Consider the following 22236-nt stretch of genomic DNA (forward strand, 5'->3'; position numbering starts at 1 on the left):
CGCATGTAGTTCAAAGCAAAAAAGCTCAAGTCTTTTAATCTATAGACAATATCAAGTCCCTTGTGTCTCAGAAGTGTAATAAAACAGAACACCCCTGACACTTCTGAACTGACTAAACTCTGATATAGCACTATCAGCTTGTAATAGTCTTAGAAAACAAATCATTGTTAACATATCTACAGTTCAATGAACCAGATGATCACATGAGGCTTTTTGACTCCATCCACATGTATGGGTAAACACATACAATAAAGATGTAGATATCACATTTGGAAGGTATGTAAATATGGGGTACAGTTTAAAACCTGTAGTTTAAAAAAAAAAGAGTTTTTATAAAAGGCAAGGTGAATGCTACAGGAAACTCAAATTTCACATACCTGGGCTTTTTGGAGCTTTTAGGCTTCGGGGTGGCAGTCTTCACTTTTTTCTCCTTCGGTTCCTTGGGTTCTTTGGGTGTCTTGGGTGTCTTGGGAGTCTTCGGGGTTTTGGGAGTCTTGGGCTCTTTCGGTTCCTTGGGCTCCTTCTCCTTTGGCTTCTTTTTGCTTTTCTTTTCAACGGCAGACTGTTCCACGGGAGTCATAAGACTGTCTCCCTTGTTAATCAGAGCAGCTGCCTCTCCACTGATGTCGTTACACTCCTGGCCGTCACTTACCTTGGCCTTCTTCTTTTTCTTCTTTTTTGGCTTGAGCTCGCTCTCCGTCTGCTGTATGTCACAGCTGGCTGGTTGGAGGTTTGGGCCCGAGACAGGTGCCTTACTGGATGTTATCTCCAGGGAAGGGTCTGATGGAGAATGCTGTTTACGGGGGAGAAAAACAGGGATACCTGTTAGTAAGAATAAAGGATTTTAATGCAATGCTAATCAACATAGCCTTTATTTCTTTATAGACGTTATGCGCCAGACAAACAAGTGCGCAGCCATCTTTAGAATTTTGTTTTTGCGGTAGCCCTGTATATTTCTATGGCATCGCTGGCAAACTGTATTTAGCTGGTGAAGTAGATTTACTTATTGTAGAGTTAATGAAAGTTATCATGAGAACTGTAATGTTTGAAGCAGATGCCATAAATGTCAGTGGACCGGGAAGATTTTAAAACGAGCGGTTCATTCATACATCTGTAAGATCTCACCTTCATGCTGTGGAAATAGAAACCGGAAGACAGAACGCAACGAGTGCAGCGCTGAAAAGGGAGCTTCATAAGGTCTATAGAATACTATAAAATATATTGTCTGCCTATGATAAGAAGCCACATCAGCTCACAAAAGGAAGTTATTTCAGACACTCAACTGAGTAAAAACTATTAAATGTTGCCTTTTGTTGGACAACATGTTTATGCATTACAAGTTTGGGAAGACGTATGAAGCATGTTGCTTTGCACGTTATGATATGCAAATGCACACTATAAGCAACTCAAACTTGCAGTGCTTTGAGATGGAGCAGCAGTTAATACGGATCACAGACCCGCTTCTTCACTAACGCTGTGCATACATTTATTTAAAAATCAGAGGAAAAAAAAACCTGCATCCTTTGCGATTTCATAATCGCACTAAGCCAAATCGCGATTTCAGTTTAATTTCGATTAATCGTGCAGCCCTACATCATGCCATGTTACTTCATCTAATTCCTATTGCTACCATTAGTGCCAGTGCTAGTTGTAGCTCAGCAGACTCAATGCAGCAATGGATTTGCCTTTCTCCTTGCAGTTATCTCCGTTCCACTCTCCATTCATTGCAAAGAAGGCTGACAGGAAACATGTTGGCAGCTGAGCTAAGCGTCCAGTTTCTCAGAGTCCCTGTAGCAGATGGGACTGAGGCATTATGACGGTAATACATTATATCTATACTTCACAAATGCCTCAGTTTTAAACATCAGCAAATATAATGTAATATGCTACAAAAAACTGCCCTGGAGAAAACAATCTTCCTGATTTTCCAGGATGGAAACTGTGTATTCTTTTTAAGTCATGTGTTGGTTCTAGTCTAGAGTATTACATACCATGCACTCCGCTTTAAAACAAAAGACTTTGTAAACCACATCATTGTGGTGATGAAATACATATTTCCTGTAAACAACGGCAGGAGATATAAGGGTGCAGAGTGCGTGCCAAACAGTGGCAAGGTCACAGAAAATGCCCAACACCCAGTCCAATGGTGGTCATTAGAGCAGCTGGAACAGCGAGTGTTCTGCTGGCACTTTAACGGATAAATGTCTCTCCTCCTGCCAAGCCTCCCCAATAATCAATTGCATGAATGACAATAGGCCTACCGCATGCGCTCTCTGCATTTCTAATTTGACAGCAGCAGTCCAGAATACAATATGTTCAATATAGGATTTCATCTCTCGGAGGGGAAGACTGACGTGTCAGTTAATCTAGCAGGCAAAGTGCTCACTCGATGAGCTAAATACTCCCTCAAGGAGCACTGAGCTTCGGTGCAGCACGGCAGGCTTTTTGCAAGGCGAACCCATGAGTTAACACCCAATTCATCTGATGAAAAGCAGGCTCCCAGACACGGAGCCTAACCCTAGCTAAACTTTATCTTCAAGATTCATTACTTACTGCTGCTGAACTTCAGTCTGCCTCTGGCTCAGAGCAAATCTAATGAGCTAATATTTATGGCATTGAAACACCTAGATTTTGTAAGCTACTTACTAGCAGCTAACTACTTCAAGCTGTCCAAGAGACTAGAACATATACACTTGCCATTTTACCCATTCTGTCACAACTTCCTTTTACAACATTTAGTTTGCGCAAATTAAAGGGTAGCAAGTGCAAGCATACAACCGTACCTTCCTGGCTATACAAGCCGAATATTTAGGAAGTACTGCTCTGCTTGCATCTCTCCCAGAGAGAGTGCAACACCACTAAGACGACTGTCAGCTGCTGTCAGCCGAGAGACTCAAGAGGCTAGCACCTTGCATGAACTGCTAAACAGGAAATAAAGGAATCATAAACATGGCTGTTCACTCTCCACATTGGGCATGACTGGATTTAAGCCATGGCTAGGGCTGTCATGGTGAAGGAATATGCGATATTATCGGCATATTATTATTATTATGCTATATAAATAAGCTTGTTGGGCTATTACTAGGGGCCAAGCACTGAAAGTGCGTAGACACCTATTGTATCTGTTGGCGTTCATATTATTATTATTCTTGAGTCTATGGCAGCCCATACAACTGCTTGCGGGAAAGTTATGAAATTTGGCATACATAGAGGACAGTCTGAACGATCACCATAGCAAATTTGGAGTCTCTAACTCAATGCCTCTAGCGCCACCAACTGTCCAAAGTTTCACTCATGTTTATGCTAATAACTTTTGAACCATAATGGCTAGACAAAAAAATATTTCCAGTGATACCTTGGCTCAGGACGATTCAATTGCACCCTATGACGTCATTTACCGTCATAATTTTCCACCATTTTGAATTTTCCAAATAACAAACAAACACAAAATTACTTTTAACTCCTCCTAGGCTGTTGCTCCGATTTTCACGAAAATTTAACCAAATCATCTTCAGACCATGCCGACAAAGTTATGGATATCATGTCGATTTATCAAACCGTTCTCGAATACCGCGCAAACGAATTTTACGTAGCGCTTGCAAAAACAGACGTAATCTGACAGGCTGTATCTTCGCAACACTATCATATTCAGACCAAACTTGGTACGTCATCACAAGCATGACCTAAGGTTACATGCTGTGTTTCGGCGCAGCACCACCTACTGGTCCGGAGATACAAAAATGGCAATTTTTTCTTATACCTTCTGATTGGTTTGTCCTGAAATCATAAATGTGGTTTCGTTAGATTCAGGGCGTGTCATGCCGAATCAAAAGACATCCAATTTTCCATATCGACCATTTTGAATCTTGTACCAAAATGCTGTATTTTATGAACGCTTCAGCGCATCGTTACAAAACTCGGTATGGTTCATCAATACGATGCCCTAAAGGAGCCTGAGAAGTTTCGAACCAGTGCCGCCTAGTGGTAAAATTAAAATTTTAAATGCTTCTAACTCTGTGGTTGACTTATTTTCACGGGTGTCATCTCCTTAGATTCCTGAATCCTTGCAGAGTCCAACGATACCAAACATGCTAGATTTCGCCTTACGGTTTGTGTAGCGTTGTGATTTAGCGCTTAAACATTTGCCAATATCTTCGAAACCAGTAGACCGATCGAGACGAAACCACAGTAGGAAGTTTGGAAGCATAGGTCGTTGGCTATACGCTAATTCCCAAATGTCAACATATTAATAGTAAGTGGCAAGAAAATGCAAACAAAGTACGGTGTGGGTAATTTGTGTGTTTATACATAAATGTCATTGTGCCTCTTGTTGGCGCTATAATAGAACCAAACAGGAAATTGTCATTGACTTCCATATATTATTCTGATATAAAATGCTATACTTTATGAACGCATTAGCTGTCGTTACGAAACTCTGTACGAGTCATTTTCGTACGACAATTTCGTAACTGCGCCACCTATTGGTCAAAAGTGATCATTCAATCATATTTTTAGTTACTGTATATATGATTATTCTGCTATTTTGCCTTAAATCATAAAATGTCTTTAATTGCTCCTTGCTGCAGTTGGTCTGACACTCCCAGCCATGTTGACATGTCTTATTGTCTTCATGTGCTTGGCCCTGATAATTGCTGCTTACAGCTATATTTATATTTATTCCAGTTAGTTCCGATTCTCAAATCTGTATCAGCACTGGCACATCTCTGCGTGCGTTAGACAGGCTCAGTCAGTGCAGTAACATTTGGATGCCAGTAGGTGGCGGCAAGTGACTATCTTTATGACATCATGAGTCATTAAATTATTCATAATACGCCTAAAAACACTGATTAATTTATGAATGAAACCAGGTGTTGAACTTAACTTTGAGTGCCACTTCACAAGGCTCAATTGTCGATCGCCGTGTCACATGGGTAACGCTGAAGGCTGATGTTTCACTTCTCAGAAATCAATGGCATTGATTCAGTGTACTGAACAGCACTGACGCCAGTCATGGGAAGTTCCCTCAACCGTTGAAAGCATATTACGACAAAGATATCGCTTTGATCTTCTGACAACTGATGGCAAACTGTTTATCACAAATATATTACTTGACCTGAAGAATGACAGACACAGGTAAATCACGCATGCTCAGTTCCCTTGTCGCTGTCTGCTCTCTCTCTGTTGTGTGTGGGGCAGAGCTGCCTGAGCCCCACCTCAGATAGCAGACAAGATAACTGAGGCAGCGTGATAGGCTAAAATGTTCGTGAAATAAATTAATTATGTAAACAAGCATGTAAACAAAATGGGCAATATATAGTCACCAAAGTTTATCGCGGTCATGTCCATATATCGTGCGAAAAGTTGATATAGTAATTATCAAGACAGGCCCAGCCACGGCAAAACATCTCATGCATGCATTCCCATCTGCATTTCTATTTTAGTTCTTAAAGCCCAGTGTGATGCTGTGAACACTTGCGCTTGGTACCAGTTTGACTGGAGCCACAATGAAGAGTCTGTTCCCTCAGATAAAGCACAGCTCTACTTAAAGGTCACGCTCTCTTTTATTTCTCATCAAACCTCTTAATATTCCATCAGAAAACACAGCACTGGGGTTTAATAGTGCGAGAAGTGAACAGTGCAGCGCAAAGGGGGGCTATGTATCTTTGATTACGAAGCATTCAGCAAAAAAAAAAAAAGTGAACATCACATATGACTCACTTCACTCAAACTTCGACAAAGTATAGGAGAAACAAAACAGAGGACTATTGGTTATGAATGCATTTTAGATTCCTGCCCAAATATTTTACAACCACCATTGTAGGGTTTTAGAAATGAGAGAAGGTAACCCGCTATAAATAAAATTAACATGGCCTCAGCTGGTCTAAAACTGAGATTTAAAGGCGATATATGAAAGTGTTTTTTTTTCGTATTGTGTACATCCGTGTAAAATGTATTATCGAAAAAGACAAAAATGTAGGGCAGGGACTTGGTTCTATGTATCAGCAGAGACAGATCTGATAGTGAGCTTGCAGTCATTTGTAAGAAATGGGCAGAATTTAAAGGGATAGTTCACCCAAAAATGAAAATTCTGTCATCATTTACTCACCCTCAAGTTGTTCCAAACCTGTCTGAGTTTCTTTGTTCTGCTGAACACAAAGGAAGATATTTGGAAGAATGTTTGTAATCAACAGATCTCGGTCCCCATTGACTTCCATAGTAGGAAAAAAATATACTATGGTAGTCAATGGGGACCGAGATCTGTTTGGTTACAAACATTCTTCCAAATATCTTCCTTTGTGTTCAGCAGAACAAAGAAACTCATACAGGTGACAGAATGACAGATGACAAAATTTTCATTTTTGGGTGAACTATCCCTTTAAGTGGACTACATGTTTGGTTTGACATGCATCATAAGAGAAACGTCTGTCGTTTCAACATCGAGTTATGACATTTTGTTCGAGTTATGCACATATGAATCGTTTACACTAAGATCAGTAAAATATTAGTAAAATAGGGTGAAAATTCATGCCCACTTTAAATCAAATCACACCATATTAGAGAAAAATATATATTAGGATCAAATGACTTCAGGCATCTCATGATCCGGACATGCTTTTCATCTAGGTCACAAGTGATGTGGATGAATAATACTGACTGATCTTAATGTCAACCACAAAACTTTAATATCAGCACACAACCAAAAAGACACCATCACTGACATCGAGCCATGGCTGTCAATGGTGGTATGAGTGAGAAAGAGACAAAAATGCTATGTGCAGGATGTGTACGATGGAATAACAGCAGCCATTGTGTGTGAATGGGTCACTAGAGAAAGAGGCTTTCAGAGCAAAACAAGCTAATGGTATCAGAAGCACGTGACACTGGCTCCCCCCCTCCACCCTCCCAACAGGACGCATCCTGCTGTACACCATTAACTCACGCATGAGTCCTCCGAGACAGGCAAAGCAAACAGAGAGTGCAGAGTGAGAGAGAGAGAGAGACAGAAATGATGCAGACAGAGAGCGAGCAAGAGGGGAACGGAAGGAGTGCAGACGGGGGAGGAGAATGATGCTTACTGCGAGCAGGAAGGGAGCATTTCCCCTTCAGAGTGGGAAGGGGGGAGGGGTAGGGGTAGGGGTTAGGAGATTAGCACTGTGGCGCCTGTGTCTTGGGGAGGGCCAGGATATGCAGCGAGGAGGAAACAAACAGCTGTAAAAATCCATTTCCACACTTGTGGGGCATGGGCGGCACCATAGCCGGCAAGAGAAACCTTCAAATGGGCCTTCTGCCACCCACATGCACATGGATTTTCAAAAAGACTTTTAATAGCAATGGAATGCATGCTTCATTTGCAACTCACCTGCATGTGAGGCACTTTCTGCATGGGTGGAGGTGACTGGCGAGGAGGTGCCCATGCCTGCTGAGATGGAGGGGAGTTCTGGTGGTGTGCACCTAGGTGTGTCTGTGATTGAGGAATAGAGGGAGGGGTGTGCACCTGCTGTAGCTGGAAAGGCAATGGGGGCGTCTGCAGCTGCTGGCGCTGCGCTTGAGCAAGCATCCTCTGGTCCTGCGGGCCCAGTGGCTCTGTGTGGTTTGCACCCAGTCCTGCTGGAGGTCTTCCTTGAGCACTCGTGGCCCTGTGATTGGGTGACAAAGCAGCATACATCTGGGTTGGAGGAGGATGTGGGTGCGAGGGATGTGATGGTAGCTGTTGGTGAGGATGTTGCTGCGCTGCATTCATTGGGCCGGCTCCTCTCTGGGCATGAGCCATTGGGCCTTGAGATTGATGTGACACGACAGGGTAGCTGCCAACATCGGTTCCCAAACCAGCACTGGGTGGCCGGCCCTGCTGGGGAGGTGGGGTGCCTGCAGGGGTGGCCAGGTTCCTCATGGGCGACATGGAAGGAGGGGAGGCATATGATCCCTGAGGTGGAGTCTGTAGATGCTGTTGCTGCAGCTTCTGCTGGGCTGTAGACTGGTTCTGAGCTTGATGCATAGGCTGTGTGTTGATTTGGTTCACATGAATGGGCTGCTGGTGCATTGGTCCCTGTTGAGCCCCAGCTGTGGGGTAGCGCTGGGGCCCCGTTGGGGCAGGGTAGCGTTGCACCTGGGTCACAGGAGCATTAGGGTTGCTGCTGTTGCTGCTGGTGGTAAGGCTCAAGTTGGGACTCATTCCTGAAGTGTTGGCTAATCCCTGATTAAGGTTGCCGTACGAAGGATAGGGAGGGTACTGCCCTGAGCTGTTTACAGTGTTGGAAGAGACTTGCTGGTTGTGCATGTTAAATCCCATGGTTTGGTGGGGTCTTCCACCCATGACCTGCTGCTGCCGTGAAGGGCTTTGTGGGAACTGGGGGTTATGGCTGGCGGCGGACTCCGTATGACCCGGACCCTGGCCGGGTCTGTGGAGAAACTGCTGATTGGGTTGCTGATGCTGTTGAGGAGGCTGTGCCGGGTGACGCATGGGGGGCCCCGACATGCCGGGATTCTGAGTTATACCCATGTGACCCATGAAATGATTGGCTTCCTGAGGGAGGCCTTGTGGAAAGTGGTTCATTCTAGGAGGTGTTTGGGTCTGGTTGTGACCCTGAATGGCATAGTCACCACGACCAATAAAAGGGCCCATTTGGTGGGTGTGTCCTTGTGGTCCAGCAGGGCCGTGCTGATGAGAGGAGGCTTGTGGAGGTTGCTGCTGGAAAGGTGGTCTAGTTTGTTCAGGCACCTGCATCGCTTGAGCACCCCACACATTTCCACCATCTGGGAATGATTGGCTCCGCCCATCTCCTTGTGCACCTGGGTAGACATGATGCCCTGCTGTCCCTCCCGCACTTGGCGGAGCACCATGATAGCGGGAATGAGGGGAGGACATGCCATTTACTGGTCCGTTCCCCATCAACCGGCCCCCCTGCTGGTCCATTGGATGCATTTTGGGCTGCTCATATTGATTAAAGTGGTCAAAATGGTGGCCAAGCTTGGCCTGTCCAGGGACAGCAGGTGAGGAGAGGTGAAGAGAAGAGGGGAGCTGTCCGTAGCCTTGGTGCTCATGGGGCATCTGTTGACTCATGGGATTTGCCTGACCTTGGGGGTAGCCACAGTCCCCCAGGCCCTCCAACTCATCAGAGAACAGATTCCCATCATCTCCAAAGAGGTTGATCATGCCTGGGTCAGCCATGGCTGCAGTGCTCCTGCTGTGCAGCCGAGCTTCAGAAGCAGGACAGGGAATGTGTGCTCACACAGAGGTGGATGTCCTCAAAGCCGCTAATCCGCTAACTAATCTGCAGCATGTCACTCCATATTTCCTTAATTCTCTCAGAGAACGCAGCGTCAGGCAAAGTCAGGTTACAGGACCTGGAGAGGAAGGGAGAGAGAGAGAGAGATGGAGTATTAACACAAATAGCTCTAGGTGAGAGCAAGCCTCTTCTATTTTGTTCACTTAAACCATGCTTTATTTAATTTTCAGCCAGTGAGTCACAGCTGTTGAGAGATATGAGAGCAGTTGAAGGGTGGTGAGACTGAGGTTCTTTTTTGTGTGCAGTTAAATCAGTTGTAACTGACTCCTTGCCAACCTTTGATCCCAACCCCCACCCTCTGTTCCTTCTGCTCCCAAACAAAAGGGCCAACACACACACACACACACACACACACACACACACACACACACACACACACACAGAGCCTAAATTCATTCATTCTTTACAATTTGTTGATGGTGAGGAAAGAACAAAGGAGTTTAAAGTGAGGCAGCAGCAGAAGCAGTGGTAGTTAAACAACAGCAGCTGCCAGACCATGCAGGCAGATGTAGGAACACAAGCAGGCAGCCCACCTGCTGAAGCCAAGACTTAAAACCAGCCCTGTTGCCACCAGCATTTGTGAGCGTTTCTGGAATATTTGAGTATGAGCGGGGTGTAAATTCATGTGCACATCATGTACTTAAGCAGCTCGTCCCAACTGCAAGGTAATCAGATGAGTGGGGGAATTATGTAGATGTGCCAAACCAGGCAAGGGTGGGGGAAGATGCAGCCTGCTGAGATGGTCTACTCAACCACAACTACCTTCCATGTGTGTATGCAAGTTAGTGAGTGAATATGAACATGTGGGGAGTGAATATGAACATGTGGGGGGTGGCAAGGAATGCATCGCCTCAACTTCAACTACTCTACAAGAAAAAATTTCCATCCCAAGCTCCTCCCATTTGATTCCTCCTTCAGCCCTTTTTCACCCAACCCCCAATTTCCCTCTTTCTCTAGGCTCTCCACATGGCTGTTAAAATTACCCTGGTGAAAATCTACACTGACCAGCCTAAAAATCTAACTGTGCGTTCACACCACCGCCGGCAAGAGCGGCAAAATTCGCTCTCGCCGTCCTGCCAACAACGCCGTAGAAAGATTTGTGGACACTGACGCAAATCGAATGCTTGGTCTTTTTTTAAACTTTATTTAAAGGGGCCGCAAAGCAAACAAGCATGTTGATCGTTATTTTTGCAGACTAACCAAGTAGGGTATAAGTTAACCTCATGGAATCTTTTAAATGTGAAAGAAATTGATCGATGGAAAGAACTTAACTATAGTAACATGTTTGCTAATGAAATAAGCCAATTAAAAGCCATTTATGTGGTGTTCATGGTTAAATGCTAATCTAATTTGCATTCTCGCTGAAAAACAAGCGCTCTAGCGCGAAAATGTTGCCTATAAATAGTGTTGCGCGCCTTATCAAATTCACATGATCAACCTCTCCTCTATTTTGCCTTGGGAACTAATGTGGTCGGGAAGTTTACTTGACTGCGTTCTCTGGAATCCTCTCAAGCGGAGGACTTCTACATTCCTATTAGTTGCCGCTGAACCGCGTCATAACTCATTACCATAAAGTTGACCTGACTATAACTCTCCTCGCCACTCTCGCCATCCAAGACGCGCCACCCTCGCCGGAGCTCGCCGCCAGCTCACACTGAAAATTAATGGCTTCCGGCCACTGACGCCCTCACCGGCGGCGGTGTGAACGCACAGTAAGGATCAAAGTCACTAAAACAAGCTACAGCTTGTTGCATTTTAAACATCCTTTATGAAGTTTCATGTCCAGAATATTTGCAGCATTGTTTTTTAGTTAATTGTTATACATCACTACGGCAACAAATGAAAGACAAAAAAACGTTCTGGTCATAAACGGGGACAAAGGAGTAAATGAGTAAAACTAGATAACTTCACATTTGCAGTGGTCGTGTAGTGTTGCAGGAGGTGTCAAGACTACCTGTAGGGCAACAATTTCAGTATATAGTCACTACTACAAACCATACAAAAAAAATAAATGATGCACCATTACACACTTCACCAAAATCAGCAGACTGGCACAAACAACCATTCATTTAACTGACAAGGATAGGATCCTTTTGGGGCAGATATAACTAAACCCTCCTTAACTTTTTTTTACCTGAAGCCCTGAAGATGGTGAGAAGTTAACAATTACGACCACAGCTAACCTTAATAGGAGTGATCGAAAGGATGAGAGATGCCTGTGGGTGACAGCACCACAGCTTTAATCTCCTCACAACTCTAGTTAAGAGCAGGAAGAGGAGTCTCAACACCACAGCCATAAATCAGTCCCTATTTACCAGAGTACTTCGCTACTCTTGCAGCACTGGTGGGGGAGGGTGGGAGATCCTACAGAGCCATGCTAAAAGCTGCAAATTTGAATCCCTATGATCAGATTTGGCGTCTAAGCCAGCAGGCTGACCGTTCACCCAATTCTCTTTGGAGAGTGACAGATGTGGCAGAGTGCCAGAGCGGCTCCTTCTGAAGTGCCACACCCCTCAGGAGGAGCACAAGCCATAGAGCAAGAGCACCGTGACGTACACACTTAACTCATAACGTAACTGCAGCGAGTGGGTGGCCAGGCTTGCCCCTGACCGGAGGGTAGAACAAGTGAGTATGCAGCCATTCACAACCATGAACATACATAATGTTGCGAAAATGGCCTTGACAAGCCAAAAACACATTTAAGCTGTCTACAATATTTGTATCCTCTACGATAAAAGCCTCAAGGCCACAGTTTCACTAGTGGAGGCCAAAAAAAGTTAAGAATTTGGATTTTAAACAATGCTGGATTTGTGTGTAAAAAATAAAAAATAAAATTCCACAAATAACTTTCCATTTCTGATCCTGAAAAGAAACAAGGAAAAGGAAAATTTGTCAAAATTACTGAAAGAGATAACAGAACGTAATCTATAAAATCAAACAGTTTTGACCACTTTACAAGCAGCAAGGCCTTTTTGATACGTTTGCACCATGCCCGGCCACACCAAGACTGAATAATGAGGAATAAGACCATTCAAGAGTCATAATCCATTGTAAAAATTGTACAAACGTAATTCAATGTCAAGAAGAAAGAATGCACTGGGCAAGTAACAAATATTAAGTAACATTACAACATTCACTTTTAACATTACCAGTGTTTCATAGCTCAAGTTACTGCATAAGGCAAAAAGCCTAGAGCATGTGAAAAGTGTGGTTTAGTGTGAGACTACTGTGATGCATAATAAATCTGAATAAAGGTCCACTCACGGGTAAGTTATCACCACAATTGCCAAACTGGAGCAAAACTGGAGTATTCAAGAGACACTGTGCTGATCATGTGATCTGCTGGTCAGTTTATACTTTTCAGTCCATTTCTATGACAATGAGCCAGTTTAGATAAGCAGTTATAAACAAAGTTCAGCTGCTTTTTGCTTAGTCAAGCTAGAGTTTATCTGTATTCAAGTATAGGCTACATGTTACAAAAAGAGCAATTAAATATATTTGAAGCAGGGCTCGACATTAAGCCTTTTCATGTGCTTGTCCGTGCAAAAAAATTGTTTGTCGGGATTTCTTTTGTGTGTGTGCGCGTTGTAAATATTATTTATTCTTTATCAATATTATCATCAGTGTTCAATCAGCTTTGATATTTAAATCTGCATATTGTAATATCTGCACCCCAGAGCAAGATAAAAATAAAATAAAAATGCTTTTCCACTGTCTGGGCCAAACCGTTCTCTTTGCTTAATCGTTCCATTCCGTGCCGATCCGGGCCAGCCGGTAAGGATATGGTTTCATTTTCCACTGTGGGGCTGATAACAGAGCTCTTTAAAATGTAATACAAATGCGCCAGTCATTGCCTTGGTAAATGGTAACGCAAGATATTTCTTTTAATTTCTTCAGATATTTCTTTTAATTTTAAGTGTTAGTGTTCACGTCGCTCAAATATCGCGCTTAAGCAGCTACAGAGAAACTGGTAGCCAGGCAACAGACAAGTGAGTTGCGATTTCACTTACAGCCTGATGGTGGAAAAGTGGCTAAAGAGGCCAACTGTTACAAATATTCAATTTAAAATCACAGAAGTAAAATCTATAAAAGTTTGTTGATCTATGAGCAAACCATCTTTTCAAAGTAACTTGGTGCTTTAAAATGACAATTGTATTCATTACATCATTAGATGGCGACAAGTTAATTAGGCTTAACGTATCTGTCATTGAATCATTAATTCAAGAGATTCGTTCAGAAATGTTGATTCATCCAGTAATGAAACAAGTGACGCATTTATGAGCGAGTGTTGTCACGATACTGGAATTTTCAACTTTGAAAATATCGATATTCGATACCATTTTTGATACAACAGGTAAAACTGCCATATACACCGCCATCATTTTACTGCCACAATTTTGTTGTAGTAGCTTACACAGCACAGGGAGGCTTTATTTGAATCGTTGAACTATATAAAAAAAAATAATAAAAAAAGACAAGTAAACAGTAATAAAATAACAAAAACAAATTGCAAACTGTAGCCAGGGCTCTAGACGGCGACCATTTTTTGAGAATGTGCGAGTTATTTGACGTGATCGTATTTGTGCGAGTGCATAGTCACACACTCAATCGGTGTCTGCCAACCTGCACTTGCATTAGGGACTTATGGGCAATTCCACACAAAAGTCATCCTTACTATGAAAAAAATTTAACCCTTTTTAAGTTGTCCATTTAGGTCTGCAATATACTGTATTAATGTGCTGTATCAGAAATTAAGAAAATTGCCTTGTTTTTTCACCACATATGAGGTGAACAGCAATGCCAAAATAAAATTCAACCAACCATATTTCATGCTTTCAAAAGAGGGATCAAAGACCCCCTTTTTAAAACTTTATTTTAACAAAGCATTTTGCAGAAAGATTGAGGCATGCCTGAGAAATAAATATACTCATTTTGTCATAACACTGCCTGTTGAATTTATAAGGGCTATAATTAAGAGGTCACGATGCCTCAGTGCTCTGTCACGTCCATAACATTTTAAAGATTAAGTTTATATAATATAAAAATTATAAATACAAAACTTGAAACTTTATATGCAAAGCTAAACTATGTTTATGCTTATTAGAATCGACATTTCATCCCACTACTTTGCTCTGAACAACCATAACACTGCGTTACGGACGTGACCGTTACAGACGCTTCATATTAAATCATATGCATATGACTATTGCTGTGATCTGTGTGATCGTACCGTATATCAGTGCATATCCAATAATCGCAATAGTATTTGAGCTTTGTTAGTTTTAATATGAAAAAAGGTCTCAACTTTCAAATTCAGTCGATATTATAAAATTCAAACAATAGAGGTCGCTCTTAATACGGCATGATATATTTCTCTATAGCGCCTCAGTGTAAAGCGACAGATCAAGCGGATCAAGTGCACATGAACCGATCTTCTCTTCCTCTTTGCCAGTGACAAGACGAAATATGAATATCAAAAGGTAGCCTATATGATACAGTACAACTTACAGAAGAGCATGTGTCTTATAGGACACTTTCCTCTGGATGTCACGTTTTTCCCTCTGTTAAAACACGAATATTCATCATAATCCCATGGGCCAAGCTGACAAAATAATAATAATAATAATAATAATAATAATAATAATAATAATAATAATAATAATAATGCAATCATTCTGACAAAATAAAATGTGATAATTTTGACTCATGACTGTGCTTTGAACTGCACAAACTGGCTGAAAACCGTGCGATCATTTAGACAAAAAGCTCATGATAGCGAGCGACTCGCACCTACGGAAAATAGTGTTAATCAGTTCACCTGACTGTGGAGAAAACCTGCAATTTGAACTCTTATTTGATAAACATTAATATTTGTTAATTATTTTAGCAAGCAGTACTGTTAGTAGGAAAAATCATGGTCTCTATATTGAGTCTTGAACCACGCTTGTCAACATGAGAAATAGCCTTAACCATTTGAAATAGAGCGATTTAGTAGCCTATGTATCGCAGATTTCAATATTTGGTTGGAATGAGTCACTGAGCATTTAATTATAGAATATCGAAGTGGTTGTGCGATTATTGTAAAAAAAAAAAAAAATCTCTGCGTTCATGTAACCAGAGGGTGGCGAAGCCAATAACGCTCCTAAAAGCTGTCACAAAGAACCGGCAAAAATTATTATGAATGTCAAATATAGCAAAGAGACATTTTAATTGTTTATTAATAAACAAGTGTTTTCTGTGTCAGTGTCGGCTGCAAAGATGAAGTTGATGATGCTGACTCGCGATCTTCGCAGTATTGTGAACGCGCCTATAGAGAGAAATGCACATTTCATTCAGATTATATAAGCAGACAGCAGTCTGTTTCCTTTCGCTTTTAATTGTTTTGTTTAAAAGATATTTCAAGCTTTCAATAATTATTTCTCAGGTCTGTGAGGCAAGTACCTTATACGCTGAGTTTCGGTTCATTTATGAGACAAGCTCCAGTTCATGCGCCAGCACCTCCGTGTCTTTATTATATTGTCTGCTATATTTGCTTATTTATTAAATCCAGGTAATTGGTTGATGAAATCGATTAAAATTAAGATACAATTTATACAAAACGAAATTCATGAGTCAGATGATCCGCAATACCAGCACAAATGACACAAGTGAGTGAGAGGAGGTGGGTGTGTGTTAATTCACCGCCGGAGAAAAGAGCGAGAACACACAGCTGGTATCAGTTTATCGATAGATACTGCAGAAAAAGTATTGGAACCTTTTCAAATATTTCAGTATCGATACTAGGAAAGTCACGATACCAAAATTCCAGAAGTAATATTAAACAAAATTCAGTGAGTTTATTATTTATGATAATCATTAAAAGTAAATATATATAAACATTTGAAGACTACATACCATTTAAAAGTTAACATTGTTTATAAAAGATCAAGTGAAAAATAAGCAACCCTCTACGCTAGGGATGTTAACGATTAACCGACGATCGATTAATTGTCGATAATAAATTGAAATAAAACTTATCGATCGTCGATTAAGCAGGTTCATACGCGCACACGCTGCTCAACCGCGAAACATCTAAAGCAGACAAGAGGAAAAATGAAGCGAGCGTGCCAGTTATGTTTACAGCTAGAGTTACACCATCATGATCCTGAGTTTGCGTGTGCATTCGCAGCCTTTTATTTTGTGCAAATGTAAGTTGTAATATTGTTTATTTTGTGCCTATCTATATCTGATTTATCTCATATAGGATGTATTTGGTTAAGAATTAACGCTGTAGTAAAGCGTGTCGGTGTGCAGCTCAAACGCCAATGCACGACTAATAATGACTATGATTATGTTACGTAATATGACAAAGAGAACAATATTGTAATAAAACAGTGTGAATTATTTGGGTTTAGTTGCTGTTTCATTAGCCTGGTAATACCAAACTCTGCTACTTCGCTTTGCTTCGTAGACAGAGTCTGGAAGGGCGTAATAGAAAAGCGTTTTCTTTCTCGCGGGGGGGCGCTTGTCTGAAGTTTAAAATCATTGGTTACCCGTAAGCCAATCACATAACGTTTGGTTAAGAAGTGTGTTATGCGCCGACTCAGCCGCATTGAACTTCAACTGTAAACACATGTATGATGCGAAAACAAAACCATCGAGCGAAATACCGGACTGAACATGGCTGTGAACGACTTTTGCAGAATATGTGAAGAAGTAAAACTACGCATCCACGGTACAATCAGCGTCTACGTCACGGCTCTCAGCCCACCCTCTGTTCGTTGATTGGCCGGCTGTTTTGAGGCCGGAGGAAAACTGAAAGACAGGTCGATATCTCAGACTGAGTACAAAAGCGAACTGAAATTGAGCGGAAGTACGAAGTCTGACATAGTCAGGCTACCGTTTCATTGCGTTGCTCTAATAAGAGCGTCCACAACATGAGTCATTCTGAATAGCACATAGTTCAAGTTCATTTGTGCATTCACGTCATTTTGAGCAGATATCATTAGTAAAATTATGTTTATTTTGTACATATCTGATTAATCTCATATGGGATGCGTTTCTTTGAGGTAGCAAAGTGCGTTTACCGGTGTTCATTCAGAGCTTCAGCATGCGCAGCTCAAACAGCAATGCACCACTAATAATAACTACTGGGACTTTCATATTACATAACATTAATGAGAACACTATTTTAATAAATCGTTGTGAATTCATTAGGTTTAGCTGCCGTTTTCAACCGCTTCCACAACAGGACTAGCACACAGAGTTGGTGACACGTTGTATTAGCCGTTATATATTTGATTATTAAATAAGCAATTTAAATTATCAATCACATCAACTCATTTTACAATCCTATTAGCCCTTTATTTAGATTAAAAACCTCTCTCATTCATTTTGTGGATAATGAGGAACATAGCGTTTTGAGCACTCCCTGTCATGCAGTTATGCCACTGTTGCAGCATTAATGCTAACGATTAATCGATTAATTGATCATTAATTTAAACGACGATCATTCATGGGAATTTGTGAAAATTGACATCCCTACTCTATGTACACGTAATAATAATAATAATAATAATAATTATTATTATTATTATTATTATTATTACTACAATTATTATAATAGCTATTATATAACTTTTGACGGGTTGCCGTGAGGACTTCTGTGCGTGCATGACATAACTATAGTTTTTTTTTCTCAAATGAAACGGTAAAATGCTGATGAAGTGACTCTCAGAGTGGCTCTGGAGATTAAGTTCATGCATTATGCCCTCATATAGTTAGACGGCAGAGGCTGGAAAACACTACGAGCGTCATCATGCTTTAGTTTGTGTGTGTGTGTGTTAAATGAAACCACGCGTTATATATCGACTACAGTGCTCTAGTAAAAAAAGGTTAGCCTGGAGACCTGCGCTTAGCCTTAGATAAACACAAAAGCGACTAAAAGCAGATGCCTATTACTGGGTATCAAATATACCTGGTACTCTGTACTACAGAAATGCTGGTATAGTCACATTTTCTCAATTTCAAAACCGACTTGGTACCGAAGTACCGGTACTTTGACAAGCCTAATGGATTCACATCGAAATTTGACACAAATCAAACTGATTTTTAAATTATAAGTCAAATTAAACAATTTACATAAACTGCAGCAATTAACTTTTGTCAGAACCTCTAGTAAATTACATGCTAGTTTGTTTAGTTGTCCGTTCAGAATCATGGGAGAATCGTGATCTCAATTTGCAACAAAAAAAAATTGTGATTCTCAGTTCATCCACAATCATGTAGCTCTAATACAAACATACTTGTAGAGACTGTAAACACATGAGAAAGGTCTCACTGAGGAACAAAATAGGTAACATCTCTTGCCAGCTACGTGTGAATGGAAGGGATTCGGGCAACTCACCATCTTCCTCAAAATCAGTTTCATAACAGTTAAGTTACACAATGTAAGAAAGCCAATCAGTCGCACTGATAACTGATTATTAGATGTCACGGCTACACGAGTAGTTCACTGAGGTTTTTTCCATTCCTCATACAAAATATAGGAGGTGCATGGGGCATTCATGGGATAAACAAAACCACCATTAATGTTTGATAAAGCCTTATACTATGAATACATATTTGATGAACATTATAGGTCACACTGACATACTTTTCATCTTGCATTAAAGTTACATTGAAGGTCACTTGATTCTTAATATAGAATAATATATTTGAGATCTGGTTAACTAAAAAAAACAGCAAAATCCCTCAGTGACAGAACTACCAACAAAACATCAGTATTTCTGAGATGACGCTAACAATAAGCTCATGTTTATAAGGGTGAACAAGTTCATGCTCTCTTTCATTAATCGTTCAACAATCATCTTCTGACACTAGCGATAAACATAAAAGCAGTCTGAGCCGGTTTTCAGCCATCTGTGTCAGAGCACCAACCCGCATTGTTTTTTCCTGAAACCAAACCAACCAATGTGGCCTTGCCAAAAGAGCAATGCACGGTGATACTAGCACAGAAAAAGACTAAAGGGAAAAAAAGTGGGGGAGGAAAGGCCCACCAAGCGCGTGTGATTGCAGTCATTAACACCGACAGTCTTTTTAATGCACTCGGAGAGCACGTCACTGATTAACCAATCCTACCTCCCCAATTTTCCCATTTCACAGGGAGCTTTAAAACCTTGTTAAGAGAGGGCAGATCTATGGCCACCTGTGGTTTGTCTCTTGAGTTTAAGTTTAACATACGAGGTGTGCATCATAGCAAAAAGGAGGGGCTGCACTCAAAACAAGCTCCTTGCACAAATGCTCTCCAGCAGCATTCCTTTTATTTCATTCCCCTCTTCAACAACCCCCACTAGAAGCTGTAACTGCAGCTGGGCATAATTTATGTGTGTGCTCCTCCACATTATATGCATGGGCGGGGGTTTGGAGGGGGTGTATCTGTGGCAAGTAAATGAGCACAAAGACAGTGTGAGGGTGACACAGGATGCGACGGGTGGGTAACTGGAGAGTGAGCGGGGGTTAGGGCCGTAGAGCTGCTCCATTTGCGTAAACTGGTTCCTTTACACAATGCTGCTGTAATTAAATGGATGAGTTTTTTTCCCCTCCCTTCACACTTTATCGTGCTAGCTCACCCAAAAAAAAAAACAAAAAAAAAGTTGCTTGCGGAGAGCAGTGCAATCCGTGAGTGATATGATGTCATGCAACAATCATTACAGTTTGAATATGAAGAAGTTCCTATTAGAAGGAACAGTTAGATGGCAACATTTCAGTCACACATAAAAACAAGAGCTTGAGTGCGCTAAAAGTCACAGACAATCACAGAGAAAGCGGATTTGGGGTAGGAGAAAAAAAGAAAAAAAAAAGGAGGAAGAGAGAACTTTGACCTTAACTTCCAGACCTGCTGTCACCCAGTCTGCCTCTGGCACTTGAGTACCAGCTGAGAACTTGCAGCAGGGTCAGCTGGGGCAAGAAGCCATGAAATTCCACTGTTCCTCTAGCAGAAGACGACAGTAAGGCCGTGTATCCACCAAAGCGTATTTTCATGCGGCTGACGTATTTTTTCAATTGTTTTCAATGGGAGCGCCGCTTTTTTCAAAACGCCATGAGCGTAACGAGGTGCTGAGCGGTTTTTTTCACGTTGACGCGCTGAGCGCTTTTACAGGTCGCCGAGAGTTGAAGAATGTTCAACTTTGGGTAAAACGCAGCGCTCATCACTGTCACTTTTTACCCAACCCTCCAATCACAGAGGAGGTGGGGGGCGGGACTAATACCACACCGACCAACCGCCACATCCTGCTTGTACAACGTCAACAAATGACAAGCATAATAACGGAACAAAACAAAATAATTTAAAACAAGAGCAAGCGAAAATAGGCTACGTTACGTTGACATTTTAATGTAGAATCAACACAGAAACAAAATGTGTGAAATGTGATACTTTCGCGGATATTCCATATCATAAGCAAAGTGTCTCTACTAAAAAAAAATGCTGCGCTGCCGAAACGCTCTCAAGCACCCACAGCTAGGCATTTTCAGCAGAGCGCCTAGCGTTTTCAGCTGGCTAAAAATGCTTTGGTGGACACACGGCCAAAAGGCTTTAAAGCGAAATAATCTCAACCATGTCACTGGCATAGTATGGAGGAAGCTTAACCAGATCAGGGCTCCAGACTAACATTTAATGGGGTCATCGGATGCCCATTTTTCACAAGTTGGTAAGATTCTTTAGGGTCTCCATGTAAAGTTTGTAACATACTTTGGTTAAAATTCCTCAGTGGTTGTGTAAAACAACTCCCTTTTTACCTCCTCAAAAACAGCTCTGTTCACAGCGACCCGTCTTGGTGCATGTCTCTTTAAATGATAATGAGCAACTGCTCACCCCACTCCTCTCTTCCATGGGGCGTGTTGACAAGACACAAAGTGCTGCCATGGCAGACAGTATACAAATGGCTGAGGGCAGAAATATGCTAATACTGGAAATATGCTAAAATGTGACAGTCTGTCAGTGGTCGTGGGCGGAGCATGAGCAATATGACATCATATTGCTCAGAAAATCCAAACGGCTTGATTGAGACTGTTTAGGCTTTTTGAGGATAAAAAAAAAAAAGAGGAGTGAATGGATTGTTTTCATTGTATGGTGGTGTGTCCACACACTGCAAAGACACATTTATATGCAAACACCATATAAAAGTGAATTTGGCAGCCGATGACCCCTTTAAGAGCAGTAGCACAGGTGTGTTCTACAGATGGTAGACCAACCAACACAAGTTTTGAAGACGAAAATAGGGAATCGATTTTAACGGCCTTCTCCCGGAGCACGTCCAGCTCACGCCCGCAGCGAACGCGAGTCACACAGCAACTGCAGGCTCTGACAAACACATAACAGCAAATTATCCTTCTGCATAATGTGTCTCTTTTTACTACAAAAATGTGAATTATGCCCGTATTCAGACAGTCTCATGCATACAGATACAGATTCAGGCTACGGTCTACAATCGCCTACGTAGGTGAAATTTGTTTGACATTTCTAATCGTAAACACAGCCATGTTGAAGCCTCCAGTAATGTTTTTCATTGATGTTATGGCAGTCCACTCTGCTTATTGTTTTTCGAGAATGTTGCACTCCTGTTTGTCATTGTGCACGAAAATTCATGCCAATAAATCATCAGGAATATTGCTGACTTGTGCGCGTCTCAAGCAAGCGCGGCGCGCCCTCTTTACGTTCGTCCTAATGCCTGTTAGTTGTCCGTGGATTTGCCTATATTTGGCGTTTAAAATGGAAACGTCTTTAGACATGGAAAATCGATTTTACAAATCGATTCAATGAACACTTATGTCTCAAATCGAACAGGACTTTTTCACAAAAGTGACAGCCCTAGTCCATACTGTGCTGGTTTAGAAAGGTACAAACAGAAAAGTCACAACATAATTTGGACGTGATCCTTATGTTATGAAGAGGAATGATTTTTCTACT

The 22236-nt window shown here is 41.6% G+C and overlaps 1 protein-coding gene across 2 annotated transcripts in view; it reads right to left on the bottom strand.

Annotated features, from left to right (window-relative positions):
* Positions 1-22236, bottom strand: part of chd7 (chromodomain helicase DNA binding protein 7) — a 61897-nt gene that overhangs the window by 29449 nt on the left and 10212 nt on the right. For both annotated transcript variants that reach the window (XM_084410910.1, XM_084410909.1), the window contains exons 2-3: positions 7361-9345; positions 378-793 (exon numbers count right to left, since the gene is read on the bottom strand). In XM_084410910.1, coding sequence (XP_084267036.1) covers positions 378-793; positions 7361-9169 — 2225 coding nt within the window. In that variant the 5' untranslated portion in view covers positions 9170-9345. The remainder of the gene's footprint in view (positions 1-377; positions 794-7360; positions 9346-22236) is intronic.

The sequence above is a fragment of the Rutilus rutilus genome (genome assembly GCF_951802725.1).
Source record: "Rutilus rutilus genome assembly, chromosome: 6".
Lineage (NCBI taxonomy): Eukaryota > Metazoa > Chordata > Actinopteri > Cypriniformes > Leuciscidae > Rutilus > Rutilus rutilus.